This window comes from Chiloscyllium plagiosum, unplaced genomic scaffold (assembly GCF_037043375.1).
Source record: "Chiloscyllium plagiosum isolate Xiang-an unplaced genomic scaffold, Cpla_swu_hap1 HiC_scaffold_7, whole genome shotgun sequence".
NCBI lineage: Eukaryota > Metazoa > Chordata > Chondrichthyes > Orectolobiformes > Hemiscylliidae > Chiloscyllium > Chiloscyllium plagiosum.
The window spans coordinates 57,118,387-57,134,532 of record NW_028270145.1 but is presented as its reverse complement, the minus strand read 5'-3'; the positions used below and the strand labels follow the sequence as shown (position 1 = coordinate 57,134,532).

The following is a 16,146-nucleotide window of genomic DNA, read 5'->3' as shown; positions in this document are numbered from 1 at the left end:
AGGATCAAAGGTTTTTCATTTTATAAAAGAAAATAGTTGTTAACTTCCAACAAAGACATTAAAGAAGAGAAGATATCTAGGAAAACATTAACTGAACATTAGCTTCTTTCAATTCCAAGAATAGGAGTACTAGAAACAGACGCAACAGCACCAAAAATAGTAAAGATAGGCCAGCACAGCTTTAGAAATTGTGCAAGAGCATTGTTCTGATTCATGGTGCGCACATGCGATGTTAACACAATTCCTATTGTGGGTCTAGGGTAACATTTTGTGCTGGAACAAAAATATGCTGTTATATTTGATAAATGGTCTAATGAAAAATCAATTTAATGTTGCAAAAGATGACGAGAGCAGAGGTGGAAAATGAGGTGATCTCTTTCAAGAAATCCATCTGAATAGAGGCCTTAACTGTGAAACAAATTATATTTCAAAAGCTATAACTTAATCCTGGAGTTACCAGATTGCATTCTATGCTATGGAGAAGCTGGGTGATGTGGACAGAAGCTTTCAAAGCAGCAGTTAAAAATAATCCAGTTGTTCAGAGGTTTGGGTTTGTGAAGTGATCATGGTCAGAAAAAGCCATTAGGAACCCCAGGAAGATTTGAGAGAGGAGTTTACAGTTTTCAAGTAAATGATGAAATTCTCAAGATCTGATTTGGAGCAGGAAGCTATAATAGAAATTGTGTTCAGAGACCATACTGGTAAGCAAATTATATATCCATGTTAAAGGAAAATTAGAGGGATTGCAAAACTTGGAAATACAGTCATGGTTGGGAGCTGTAGATGAGTTTGGCTCTTGAATAAGAGTAGGTACTTGAATAGGTAAAAAGAGGATGAAAGAATGGTCAAAAGTAGGAATCGTGAACAGGAACAAGATGAACCAACAAATCTTGATATTTTGATGAAGATTTAGGAATAGGCTATTTAAAAAATGTAAAATTACAGTTGGTTTAGGGGACAGTGGCCCCTCAGGGACTAATTATAGTGATTAGGGGACAAACCTGAATAGTAAAAATCGTCATCTGGTATGTGGGTCAAGCTCTGTGAAAGTAAGAGTAAACTTTAGTTAGTTATCCCAGCTAATGGATTCCAATGCCCTTTGCTCACTAGGAGGGCCAACCACTCTGGAGCCTTGGTAGTCAAATCATGAGAAGTGCAAGCTGCTAAAGCAGGTCATAGACCATTAGTACATCTGAACATGGAGTCTAGCTAACCTATAAGGACTGCACTGTAGGAATTGAGAAGGAAAAGACCCCACCCACAGCCCTCATTACTCTGCAGGCGACAGTATTTTATTCCCTCAGTCTTATCATTGAAGCATCTTGGCCCTCCAAAGGGAGATTGTTTTGCTTTGAGCCAGAAGCTTCAGCTTGGAGTGAGCTGTTCCAACACACGCCAGCTCGAAATGACCTCTTATGTGGATTTTAATTGGAATGATTGGCTGTGGAGAGTTGGTCACCCCATTTTCTTACCTGCTCTGGAAAAGCTTCCCAGAGGTGAGAATGCATCAAAGAATCGTTAGCATCCTTTTACTTTCTAGCCGTCCTACCTCACCACCAATAACCATGTCTGTACTGGTACAGGAAAATCTGGACAAAGTTTCCTAACATATCCTTTCAGAAATGAAAAATATTGAGGACGAGTAAACAAGTAAGTTTAAAAAGGGATTTTTGAGAAAATGAGGACCATCTGAGATCAGTAATTAATTAGCTGTTTTTTGGGAATTGTTTGTCCTTTGGATTTTATAATTGATAGGAAGGCGCATAAATTTTGAAAAAGGAAGCAATATGACAAATGGTGACATGAAACAACAAACGAAGGTTGTCCACAAGAAAGAAAGCATTTATATATTTAGATTCCATTTATGTAGTGTCTTCCATACGTTCGTGCACAGCTGATGTTTCATAGCCAAAATATTTGGAAAGCATTGTCAGAGTTGTAATCTAGGAGATAGAGTAACCAGTTTCTTCCCAGTAAACCCCACTGTACAGTAATGTAATAACCAAATAATCTGTTTGTGATATTGGTTGAAGGATAAATATTGACCAGGATACTGGTGCAAATTCTGGGGACCAGTTTAGCTCATTTGGCTGAATGTTTTGCGAAGCAGTGTGTTGCCAACAGCATGGGTTCAATCCCATCACTGGCTGAGGTTACCACGAAGGACTTTTCTTCTCAAGCTCTTCCCTCATCTGAGGTATGGTGGCCCTCAGGTTAAATCACACCAGTTGTGTCTCTCTCTAATGAGAGAGTAGCCCTCTGGTAAGACTATGGTGACACAATACAATCCGGTTCAAATTAGCCTCTTCCTCTTGAAATGGTGCCATGGTTGACAAAGAGGCTTTGGTTTAACATCCGGCTTGGAGGCTAGGCTGCTGCAAACTGAAGTACTGTGTCAATGCTGTTGAAGAGAAAGGGCTAATCCGTGGTGCTTGTCAAGAGTGAGTTGTGTGAAATTCTGAAACATGATTTGGATATCCAGGCTACATTGGTGATCACAAATGAATCTGAAAGAGGAAGCGTGAATTCTCAGTAGAAATCACATGGAAAAACACTGGAGGCAAACACTGCAAAAAAAATTGTGAAAATGGATTTAGGCAGATAATTGTAAACAAAAATAGTAAAGGACAGCAAAGACGGACAAATTAGATCCTTTGCTGGAAGGAGACTGACATTTCCGGGACCCATAAGTAGAGAAGTGCAGATAAAGTTTTTAGAAAAAATAGTGAAATTGCAAAGTTCTGGGAAAAAAACACACATAACTAGAAACTTTATTTCAAATTTCTAGCATTGAAATCTACTTTTATTTTCTAGGCAATTTTCCTGGTTTGCTTGAATGCCTTTCCAGTGCTTCACTAGAATTCTGACTGCACATTATCCATCAGTTTTTCTCCACTTGCTAGTTTTGGTTCATTTTTAAAAAAACTTTGAGGGTGTATATCTCTCTCTCCTTCTCCATGATAAATACTGGACAGTTTATCTCTAGGAACCTGAGAAATGCTAGATTGAAAAATACCAATTGCATCTAATTCTCTAGCCGTTCCAGTATTTGCATGATTCAACAATACTGTTTATTGTTCACTTATTCATTTACAACCCAATAAATCTGTTTGACAGTTTGTAGATCAAACTACCATTTATTGAAGTGTTTATTTTTCTATCTTCTGGTGTCAGGCAAGATACAGATGAAGACCTATTATCAAAAGATAAAATGCCTAATAATGATCTTACATTTCAGTTAGAGTCATACATGCTGGAACCAGACCCTTCAATCCAACTCATCCATGGCATCATCCCAATCTGGCAGAGTCCCATTTGCCAGAATTTGGCCCATATCTCTCTCAACCCTTCCTATTCATATACCCAACCAGGTACCTTCAAATTATACCCACCTTTACCACTTCCTCTGGCAGCTTGTTCCATACACACCACCCTCTACTTTAAAAAGTTTCTCCCTCACCTTAAACCCTTCCCCTATAGTTTTAGATTCCCCCACCCTAGGAAAAAGACTTTGGCTTTTCACCCTATCCATGCCCCTCATGATTTTATAAACCTCTGTAAGGTCACCCCTCAGCCTCCAACGCTCCAGGCTTAAAAAGCCCCAGCGATTCAGCCTTTCTGTATAACCCAGGCCCTCCAGTCCGAGCAACAACCTTGTAAATCTTCTCTGCACCCTCTCAAGTTTAACAACATCCTTCCTTTAGAAGGCCAACCAGAATTACATACAATATTTGAAAAGTGGCCTCACCAGTGTCCTATACAGCTGCAGTACAACAGTTATTATTATTGGCAACTTAGAATCCAATATGATCACTGGCAGGAGGATCAGTTGGCTGAATGACTGATTTATGATCCAGAGTGATGCCAACAGCTTTGGTTCAATTCCTGCACTGGCTGAAGTTAGCATGAAAGTCCTACCTTTTCAACTTCTTCCCACATCTGAGGAATAGTGACCGGTTAAACCACCACCTGTGGTCTCCTAATGAGCAAGCACACCTATGGTTCTAGGGTTATGGTGGCTTTATTCAAGATGAGAGCAAAGAATAACCCAAGAAACTAAGGCCAATTAGTCTAACCTCGATGATGGAGAAACTAGTTGTAGCAGTTCTGAGGGACAGAATTAGTCTGCACTTGGAGATATAGGAATTAAGAAAGATCAGTCAGTTAATGGGAAGTCATGCAAAATCAACTTGATTCAATTTTTTGAAAAGGTGACCAGGTGTGTAGATAAGGGCAATGTATTTGACAAAGTATATTTGGATTTCAGCAAGGCTTTAGATAAGGTTATGCATGGGAGACTGATAGTGATGGTAAGAACCCATGGGATCTAAGGCAATTTTGCTAGTTGAATCCTGAATGGCAGGAATCAGTGATGGTTAACGAGTGTTTTTGTGATTGAAAGGGCAATAGGTTGAGAGGGGAAGTGAGGAAATTTTTTTTTCACTGAGGGTGGTGGGAATCTCGAGCTCACTGCCCGTAAGGGTGGTCGAGATGGAAACTCATAATAGTTAAGAAATATTTAGATGTACATTTGCGATATCGAGACAAAGAAGGCAATGAGCCATTTATTTGAAAATTGGAATAGAAGAGTTTGAGTTGATTCATTACTGTCACATGTGCCAAAGTACAGTGAAAAGTTTTGTTTTGCACACAGTAAATGCAGATCATAACATACAAAGATAATTGGGTGATTGAACAGAGCGTGGAATATCAAGTTATTCTGCAGAGAAGGTGCACAAATAACAAGATCAAATTACATTTAAAATTTGAGAGGTTAATTTAGAAATCTACTAACAGTGAGAAAGAAGCTGTTCTTGAACCTGTTGAAACATGTTTCAGCTTATGTATTTTTTTGCCCTATGGGAGAGGTTGGAAGGGATTGTAAACCAGGATGGGAGGGGGTCTTTGATGTTGGTCTGCCTTTCTGAGGCATCAAGAAGTGTAGATGGAGACAGTGGATGGAAGGTTGGCTTGTGTGATGGACTGTATTCCCAACTTGCTGTAGGTTCTTATGGTCTTGGGCAGAGATGCTGTACAAAACCCTGATGTGTCTAGATAGAATGTTTTCTGTGGTGCATCTGTAAAAGTAGGAGAGAGACCTTATGGACATGCTGAATTTCCTGAGCCGCCTGAGAAAGGAGAGGCATAATTGTGCTGCCTTGATCATTGCGTCAGTGTGGGAGTTGTCCAGGATAGATTGGTGATAGTCACTCCTAGGTACTTGACATACTCTATTGTCTCCATCTCCGCTCCATTGATGTAGATAGGGGCATGCCCTCCTCCTTCCTGAAGTCAATGATAAGTTCTTCAGTTTTGCTGGCATTGAGGGAAAGATTGTTATATTTACTGCAAGTCACCAAGCACTGTGTCTCTTTCCTGTATTCTGTCTCGTCATAATATGATATCCGGCTTACGATGGTGGTGTCATCAGTGAACTTGTGTATGGAGTTCAGGTAAAATTTGGTGTCTCAGTCATGGGTGTACTGTAGGGGACTGCGTACATATCCTTGCGGGGTGGCAGTGTTGAGGATTGTCGTGGAGGATATGCTGTTGCCTATCGTCACTGATTGCAATCTGTGGGTAAGGAAGTTGAAGAGCGAGTTGCAAAGAGCAGAGCAGAGGCGTCAGTCTCCGAGTTTGAAGATTAGTTTGGTTGGGCTTGTAGTGTTGAAGGCAAAGCTGTAATTAATAAGTAGAAGCCTGATGTAGGTGTACTTATTATCCAGATGTTCCAGGGATGAATGTAGGGTCAGGGAGTTGGCTTCTGCTGTGGATCTGCTGCACTAGTAGCAAATTGCAAGGGATCGAGAGAGGCTGGGAGATTAGAGTTGATATGAGCCATAAATAACCCCTCAAAGTACTTCGTAATTAAGGAGGTCAGAGCAACTGGGCGGTAGTTATTGAGGCAAGTTGCATGTGTTTTGTTTGATACCAGAATGATTGTAGACTTCTTGAAGCAGGTGGGGACTTGGATTGTAGCAAGGAGATGTCAGTGAATACTCCCACCACCTGATCGGCACAGAATCTGAGTGCACAGCCAGGGACTCTATCTGGACCAATCGTTTTAGGTTAGGTTTTGTTTTTGATCAGGGTAGACTCAATGGGCTAAAGGGCCTGTCTTTGTGCTGTACACATCTATGTCTGACTAAAAGAATTGAACGTGGATCATTTGAGACGATGAGAAATGTGGAAGTTGGAAACAAAATGAGAGTTTTCCATTTCAGCTGGGAGCAAGTCATGGTCCTATTAGAGATGATAGGAAAAACAGAGTTGAGGGAGATCATACAAATAGGACAGAAACAATCCTATAAAAAGGGAGAGTCATTTCTGAGGAAGAGTCACTGGACCCAAAATGTTAACTTAGATTCTCTTCTCAGATGCTGCCAGATCTGCTGAGCTTTTCCAGCAACTTCTGTTTTTGTTCCTATAAAAAGGAAAACCTGGCTAGCATCTCTGTCGGTACCCATAGCAACATTTTCATTTGGAAGAAGTAGAATGTGTGAAAAGTGAAATCTGTCAGAGAGCAAGTTCAACCAGGCAGAGGAAGATAATGCTTCATGGAAACTGGTTGGCCTCCATTTCAGGGTGAAGTGGAGAGCTGTCTGACCTTGTTGGGAATGAAGGTGTCAAGAGATTGAACTGTAAAGAGCAGACCGGGTAAGAGCTTGGAACTTTACCTCTTGCATAAAGCCATTTTCCTCCTGTAAGTCACTTTTGATGGCCTGTTTAACTATTTTTGGAGGATCTTAATTGAGTTGGATCCTTTTCTTCAACGATATGCATTATTTAATAGGGGTCATTGAACAGATATGGGAAACTTGGCCAGTTCCCCCTCCTTCTCCTTTCACAAATAACAAGCTCTGAGGCTAAGTGTAGCTTTTCTAATGATATCCACACTAAAATTATCCAACTCTTTTTGTTCAAACCATTATCTGTACGGTCTCCATGGCAACTGACTGTACTTAGTTTTGTATTCTTTGCTAAATTTATGCTTTTTTATTATCAACATGTACTTAAATTGTGATCTGCACAAGTTAATGCTGAACTTAAAGTAACAAAGTAATTTTATATGAATGGTTGACTGTGTATTAATATTTCAAGAGCTCAATTTGATGGCAAAATAGATTGAAGATCTCAAGAAATTGCCAGCTTATTCATGCTAGTTACAAACAAAATGTTTTGCACTTCATAACGAACAGCTGAGCTCTAATCTGTGTAAATAACTTTAAAACTGAAATGATGGAATTTTGAGCTAAATAAAAAGTTTGAACTTATAAGCTTTGAGGAAAGAACACTTCAGAAAATATATACCTGAAAATCTTATTAATTTGAGTTATTGCATTCTCAATCAGTTTCCTAGATGTTGAGTAGATGAAGACACACTTGTAGGATATGTGAGCGTTAAGCCATAGAAGAATTCTAAGTTACTTAGCTTGCAAGTAACTAAACCTAAAGCTCGGTTGCCACCTTTCGCCTATTCTCTCGTCAGCACACGTGCCTAGGCAATTATTTAATTTAATTCCCTTAGTTTGAATCTGCTACTCTTCTGAAGAAATAGAACTCTTTTTACAAATGCAATTAGGTTTGCTAATTTGTTTTTTGCATCATCTTCCTGATTTGGAGTTCTTCATTCTAATAATTAATAGTTTTATTCCTCGCTCAATATCACTTGATTTGTCTATTGTTAAACATCAATTTGTCACGTTAGAAAATGTGGCAATACTTTGATTTTTACCAAACCTGTTGAGAAATAGTTTTCCAGGCTTTTATTTTAAAAGCTCCCATTTAAAAATGTTAAAACATTATTTATTTTTCACTGGCATTCATAACATTGTGGTTTCACTTTCTGTATTCCCAAGTTATTGTATGTAGCAAAACTGCAATCAATTGGGGATCGAGGGAAAGCTGTCCACTGGTTGGAGTCATATTTGGCACTTAGGAAGATGGTTGTGGTTGTTGGTCAGTCATTTCACCTCTAGGACATTTCCGCAGGATAGTGTTTCATTAATGACCTTCCCTTCGCCATAAGATCTAAGTGGGCAAGTTTGCTGCTGATTGTTCAGCATCATTCGCAACTACTCAGATACTGAGTAGTCCATGTTCAAACGCAAAAGATCTGGACAGTATCCAGCCTTGGCTGGCAAGCGGCAAATAACATGCGCACCATATAAGAGATGATGTAATCACTGTCCTTTGACATTCAGTAGTGTTACCATCACTGAATCCAATGATATCAACATCCATTGACCAGAAACTCAACTGGACCTGCCACACAATCGCAGTGGCTAGAAGAGCAGGTCAGAGGCTAGAATATTCTGGTGAGTAACTCACTTCCTAACTTCCCAAATCCTGTCCATTATCTACAAGGCACAAGTTGGGAGTGTGATGGAATACTGCCTACTTGCCTGGATGAATGCAGCTCCAACAATACTCTAGAAGCTTGACAACCATCCAAGACAAAGCAGCCCACTTGATTGGCACCACATTCACAAGGATCCACTTGCTCCACCACTGATGCTCAGTAGCAGCAGTGTGTAATATTTATAGAATACATTGCAGAAATTAATCAAAGATCCTTAGATAGCACCTTCCAAACGCACGGCTGCTTCCATCTCAAAGCTCAAGGGCATCAAATACTTGAGGAAAACCACCACCTGCAACTTATCCATCCAAGTCATTCACCATCCCGAATTGGAAATATATCACCGTTCCTTCAGTTGCTGCGTCAAAATCCTGAAATTCACTCCCTCAAGGCATTGTGAATCAACCTACAGCAGGTGGACTGCAGCGGTTCAAGAGGGCAGCTTGTCATCACCTTAAGGGCAGCTGGGATGGGCAATAAATACTGGCTAGCCAGTGATGCCCACCTCCCATGACCGAATTTTTTAAAAATTCTCTATCTACAACATAGCACGATTTTTTTTGAAGATTTGCAATTAATTTTCTGTTGTGTTGCAGGAGATGTTTGAAAAATTTGCATGGATACTTTCCAGTTAATTTTAGAAGCCTGGAATTGACTCATTGATGGAAGTAGAAATGTTGTGCACATTTTCACTAGTTATAGCTGGTCTACTTTGATATGTAAAATGTATGAGATGCGAATTGGGTTTTTGTTAATATAACTAACCATCAATCAAGCAACCATAAAAATACAAAGTTGAATTTGTAGTAGTTAAAACCATGAATAAAGATTCGTAATTCTTAATTCTAAAGCAGTTACGAACTTTATAATGACTGATTTGATTATCCACTGATCTGTTTGGCTGCACTACACTTTGGAATCGGTCTTCATAAAATTACACTATTTTTGTATGACAAACATATAATTGAAAAAATGTTTGACCTGCTCAACTAGATGCTCATTTAGATTTTTGTTACTGAATTCCTCAATATTGGTAGCCTTCACATGGATCAAGAAAAGTATAATAGCTGTTTGAATGGCTACTTCCCAGTGTGTCTTCTAAATGTTCGAACATTAATGAAATTTGCACTAACCTGTTTCATCCTTGTATTTTTGAGATAATACTTTGAAATTTCTTATTTCCAAATTATGTTGTTACTGACATTTTGAGAAGGACTCTTTATGAATGATGCAACTTTCTTTAAGATTCAGTTTTCTGCTGTAGATGTAACAAACCTCTTTAGCTGTGGACTCACCTGCAGATCATACGAATTCAATCCCATAATATAAAGCAAAGCTAACTTTGCATTTTTAGTTTGTGCAATACTTTTTGGCCTATTTTTGTTGTATTTATTTCCTAAACACATTAGGAAAATCCATAACAAGATTAGTTCACGTCAATTCAGATTATTGGTCTGACTTTAGAATTTAAAATGTACCCTCCAGTTAAGCATATTGCCGATTCTTCTCCTTAGTACCACATGCAGGTTTAAGATCTCAATTTTTGATAAAGAGACCTAGGTCATTTTGTTCATTTCCCCTCCTTACACTCATTACCTTGATGGCCCAAACCTCACTGTTTTTAATTTTTGCCCTTTAGGCTAAAAAAAACCTCAATTCTCTTAATACTTTACCTCCCTCTCTTGAACTCTTCTTTTCTGACACCCCTTTCTGCAAAGCTACCAAAACCTCCAAAAGTCACCCTCATGTTTACCTTTTATCAATTATAGTGGCCTCAATTGAACCACTATAATCTCAAATGTGTCTGATACATGTCTAAATCTGTCCAGTGCTCCTCACTGATTGTGCTTGTTGGAAACAGTGCTAACTTCCTTTCCTGCTTCTGTTTGCTCTTAACAATTAAGTGCAAGAAGTGGATAACTAATCTTGTTCCAAAGCTGGGGAAATCCCACTTATGGTTCTGTTTGCACATCTGCTAACTATAATTCCTTCTACCAGATTATTTTTGCTTGTCCAAAGCTGTTCCTACAGGTTATCTTTCTTCCCATCAATGAAGTCCAGTTCCTGCCTTGGCTGTTTCTACAGCACTGCTTGTTGGCATGAAACGTCCTCTTTCAAAAGAGCGGTGACTAGCATGTTACTGAATGGACAATTAGTGTGAAAAAAATGCCCAAGTTTTAATTTTTATTCAAGAATGGTGACTTGATCAATCATACATAGATATGTAAACTCATCTTGTGCTATCTTTAACAAAGCATAAAGCTTCATTCACCCCCCCCCCCCAACTACCACCCCACACTCCTATTTATCTCTCAGCTCCCCCCTCCCCCAATATTCATGATGAAGGGTTCACACCCAAACGTCGATTCTCCTCTTTGGATGCCTGACCTGCTGTGCTTTTTCCAGTGCCACACTTTTCGACCATAAAGTGTATATTGTTCAGTTCACAGAATCTAGTTTTACCCAACTGAAAACTTTGATTATATTAGCATCTTTCAGTTTCCCACCTGAATCTCTATAAGCAAATTAGTTTGTGGAATGTTTGCTGATATCTGAATGTTTAACCAGGCTACTCTTTTTTTTTTAGGTTCAAAGATCATCCTACATTGAATGATAGATATTTATTGCTACACTTACTTGGACGTGGTGGCTTCAGTGAAGTATATAAGGTATGCACATGGAAAAATATTAGGATGCTGAGCATTTCAAGTTAGTGATTTCTATTTTGAATTATTCAACAAAACGTTGCACCTTTGTCATAAACAGGATCTATGCTTATCACCTGTGTTTGGTTAACTGGGCAAGGTGTGTTTTTGTGAGTTCAGATTAAATTAGTATATGTATGTTATTGAAACATTTTTAAATTTGTGAATTTTCAAGCTCCATGGCTCAGAGTTCATTACTGAATGATTTTTCCCATATTACTTGATTCAGAAATCCTACCTAATTCTTTTCCATGTTGTATTATTTCTTGCATCTTGCATAATTTGAGTTTTTTGCAAAAATTGATTTGTGTAGGTATTCTCTCCAGATCATTAGAAACTAAGTCACAAAATGGTTGTTTGTTTTTTTTTAAGTTTTGTGCTTCAATATTGAACATCTCCCAGGATGGTTAATGTCAGGCCACTGAATTGACTGACTAAAAGGGCAACATGAGGGTAATTAATTAGGTTCAGTAAATGGTGAAACATTGGCAAATGGAGTGTAATGTGAAGTCCGTTTTGGAAGGGAAAAACAAAAAAAAAAACAAAAGCTGGAACATGTAGAGACTTGGGGCTACTTTTAGATAAAACACGCTAGGTCACCAGTGCAACAAGTAATCAGGAAGGCTAATGGAATGTTGGTCCTTACTTTAAGACGCTTGGAGTATAAGAGAAGTCTTACTAAACTGTACAAGGTGCTGGTGTGCTCATATCTGAAGTACTGTGAGCACTGTTGGTCCCCATATGCAAGGAAATACATTATTTTATTGGAGGCATAGATTGAAAGTGATGTGCAAATGAAAAAACATCTTCACACAGCAAGTAGTTTTAAGTATGGAATGCATTGTCTGGGGATGTGGCGGAGGCAGGTTTAGTTGAGGCATTCAAGAGGGCATACAGTTATTTGGATAGAAACATTATGCAACAGTATGGGGAAAAGGCAGGCAATCTGCACTAGGTAATACAATCAGACAATGGGTCAAATCGCAGCATTCTGTGCCATAACAACTTTGCGATTCTGAACTATTTTCTTGTCATTAAAAGTAATTGTTCAAAGAATTAAAAGTTCAATTTCTGGCTACCGATAAAACTAAGTATCCATTATGCTTACACTGAGGCATCCGTCCCACCACATGACCCAACTTGCCCTCTTGCCTCTTTACCCTTTCACCTTGCACCTACTAGGAGAAAGTGAGGACTGCAGATGCTGGAGATCAGAGCTTAAAAATGTGTTGCTGGAAAAGCGCAGCCGGTCAGGCAGTATCAAAGGAGAGTCGACGTTTCGGACATAAGCCCTTCTTCATAAGCCCTTGCACCTACTTCCTCAAATATCTGTCACTGTATCCTCATAACCACTCATCATGCAGGTGCATCTTGACAAAAGCAATGCCAGATTTCAACTACTTCTGCATTCCTATATAGTCGAGCTTCAATTTTAATTGCCAGCACGACTCCACCGGCTGAACTTTATGGAGCATATAGGGGAAGGTGGGGTAAGTCCCCCCGCCAGTAGAAAAACGATGTAGCTAGGTTCTTTACTAGCAATGTACATATTAAGCTCTTGTATGTGCAATGAAGTGTCAGCTGTACCATAAGTGTCCCCGAGAAGTATTCTGTTTGCTTTCTCGCTATGTGGATGAGGGGAAATTCCTGGCTTGCAGGGCTTGACTGGGTGCACAGCTGGGTTTTCAAGTTGGCATCTGCGCTGCATGTCCCAGGATGTCCTGATTTGCTGAATACTTCTGCCTGTGTTGAGACAGGATAAACTCCATGCAAAGGATATCAAAAAAATTGATTGATTGGGGAGGGGGCAATAGAAAATGAAAATAAACTAAAGAGCTTCTAAAAAAAGGTAATATGGGTCTCATGAAAACTAAGGCAAAAAGACTATAAAGAGGAAATAAGGAAATGACAGATCAATGAACAAGTGTTTTGTCTGTCTTCAGAGAAGTGGCAAAACATGTAATCTAAAATATTTTGAATGAAGAGACTATAAAAATTTGGAAATTAAAATAGTTAAGTAAAGAAAAAGTATTGGAGCAATTACTGTTTGAAAGTTGGCAAATTTGATGGACTGAAGTTATTAATGGCGAAAAGCTAAGGCCCAGTGCAAATCCCTGGGGAACATCTTTCATTGTAGAATATTCAATTTTGTAATCAAAATGATTTTGAACCTGGACTCCTAAATTTCAGTTTACATTTTTTTCCTCATTTTGAAAATCAGTTTTAGTTCCAAAATGTCACTTATGGTTTTGAATCCAACAATTTCATGCTATAATATGAATAAGAAACTCAATTAGAGAGATCAAAATAGAATTCAAGAAAGATGCATAACTTTGGGTGAAACAGCCTAATCAACTTGGAAGAGTTGGAGGATGGGGTGGAAGTTTGCAAGCATAAAAAGCTTAAGAGTTAGAGATATTGTGATGCAGTGGTCCTCTGGGTCTGTTCTAGAGTATGCCATAATCTATCTAAATAGGTCGATGAAAAAATCTCAAGTTTAAAGCTGAATACTTATGCAAAGTAGTACATAAAAATAGTTTTGTACTGGTTGTAATGGACAAGACCAAACCCCTTCAAAATATAATAAGATGATAGCCTAGACCCTAACTTTTTCTTATTTTCAAGTGAGATGTTGTATTCCAAATGCAATTTGTTTGGTCAAACTACTTGACTTTAAGCAAAGCAAACTTTATTTTGACACTACAGTTAAAATACAAACAAAATAAAAGAAGAGAATTAGCTTAACTGTAAATCTATCAAAATGTTTTAACAAATAATATATATATTAAATGCTAATTAACTGTTCCAATCTAATAACATTCCATGAACAAACTTGGTAAAATAGATGATTTCTCATTCAATTCTAGCAGCAGGCAGAGAACACCAACTTTTAGCTGTAACAGAGAAAGGAATAAGAGCTTTTACATTCAGCTTCAATTGAATAGCCTTTACTGTCACGTACTCAGCACCATCTTAGGTTCGGACAACTAGCACAGATACTTAGTGTTGTTACAGAATTGAAATAGTAAAAAAGAATGGCTAGCTTGGTAATACAAAGTTTAAATAGTCCAGAATGAGAATAAAAAAATGTCTTTAAAAGTGCTCAAGTTATTGTCCTTGCTTCAGAACATGAGGCCTCTCTGCCTTCAAGTGCTGGCCTTGGTCCAGGACTCGCCTCCAGGACATGTCTCCTGGCCAGCCGGCGCTCTCAGTGCTCCAGCTCTGGCACCAGCCGTGACTCTGTTCCCAGCTCAGCCCACGCTTGCTCCGCTCCCTGCTCTGGGCTTCAGCCCGCAACTCACTTCCTGGACTAGCCCCGTGCCTGCTCTGCTCTCTCTCCACTCCAGACTCCGGCTAAGACTTACTTCCAGGACTCAGCCTGCAATCACTCTGCTCACACTCCAGCTGTGATTTGTCTCTGACTCCGTTCTCTATTCCCTCCACTTTAAGAAGTGACAAGTTTGGGTGGGGGGATTGGTGGTGTGCAGAAACTGCAGCAGGAGGAAGAAAGAGAAAAAGCTGGCAGGCAGCGTAGCTCTGGCTGAAATGTCTTACTCTGCTGCCATCTTAACCATATGTCAAACCCCAGCAACTGAAAATCCTGGTTCTATGGGAGCTTGACCCCACCCATTCAGACCGCTCCTATAGTTCCAACTTTATTGTTTAAAAAAAGCCCCGAGGCCCCTCAAGCCAATTACTTCATTGGCTTTGAGAAGTCCACTCTACATATGTCTCAAATACACGTCCTAAGATCATAGTTTCGTCACACAGTATAGTAATTTTGTGCCATGGTGTATGTCTTTTAGCTCCTAAACAAATCTGTTGAAAATTTATATTTAAATCCTAAACATCCTTTGACATTCAGATAAATGTTTTTGCTGAAAGACAATCTCTAGGGTCACATTAGGAAACCCTTTCATTGTTTACTTTTTCCTTTGAGTTGTTTTGAGAAATCCACCTTTTGGTTCCATGGATAATAAATGTATTAAATGTTAGTCATAGAGTCATACAGCATGGAAACCGGTCCTTTAGCCTAACTTGTCCATGCCAACCAGGTTTCCCAATTAAACTAATCCCATTTTCCTGCATTTGTCCCATAAACCTCTAAACCTTTCCTATTCAGGTACTGTCTAAATGTCGTAATTCTAACCATTTCTACCACTTCCTTTGGCAGCTTATTCCATACACTCAACACGCTCTGCATGAAAAAACTGCCTCTCCGGTCCCTTTTACATCTTTTCTCCCTCCCCTTAAATCTATGTTCTCTAGTTTTGGACTCTTCTACCCTAGGGAAAAGACTTTTGTTATTCACCCTCTTCTGCCCCTCATGATTTTTTAAACCTCTAAGGTCACCCCTCAGCCTCCTATGCTCCAGAGAAAATGTCCCACCTTATACAGACTTTCCTTATACCTCAAACCTTCTAGTCTTAGTAACATTCTTGTAAATCTTTTTTGCAGCCTTTCCAGTTTAATAACATCCTTCCTATAGCAGGGCAACCAGAAATTGTACGCAGTATTCCAAAGGTGACCTCACCAATGCCTTGTATAACCATAACATGCTCCTGTACTTAATACTCTGACTGAAGGGAGCAAGCTTGCCAAACTCCGCCTTCACCACCCTGTCCCCCTGTGACGCTATATACTGTGTATCTGCACCGCTAGGTGTTTGTTTGACAACACTCCTCAGGGTTCGACCATTAACTTTGAGTGTCCTTTGGTTAACTTTGTCTGACCAAAGTGCAACACCTTGTATTTGTCTGAATTGAATTTGTTGTCATGTGTACCGAGGCACAGTGAAAAGCTTTGTCTTGCAAGCAATACAGGCAGATAACATAGTTAAGTAGCATAGATAAGAAAATAATAGGTAAACAGCAGCAAAAACAAAAACACAGGTACAGGCGAATGTTAAGAGTTTGAGAGTCCATTCAATATCCTATCGGAGTAACCGGAATGCAAAGTACTGGGCTTCATGGTAAGATTCTTGGTAGTGTAAATGAGCAGAGAGATCTGTGTCCAGGTACACAGATCATTGAAAGTTGCCACCCAGGTTGACAGGGTAGTTAAGAAGGCATACAGTGT

At 39.2% G+C, this 16,146-nt stretch overlaps 1 protein-coding gene across 4 annotated transcripts in view; it reads left to right on the top strand.

Moving 5' to 3' along the window:
* Positions 1-16,146, top strand: part of LOC122551589 (serine/threonine-protein kinase tousled-like 1) — a 141,785-nt gene that overhangs the window by 97,277 nt on the left and 28,362 nt on the right. For all 4 annotated transcript variants that reach the window (XM_043693717.2, XM_043693715.2, XM_043693714.2 and 1 more), the window contains one exon: positions 10,950-11,031. In XM_043693717.2, the coding sequence (XP_043549652.2) occupies positions 10,950-11,031 (82 nt within the window). The remainder of the gene's footprint in view (positions 1-10,949; positions 11,032-16,146) is intronic.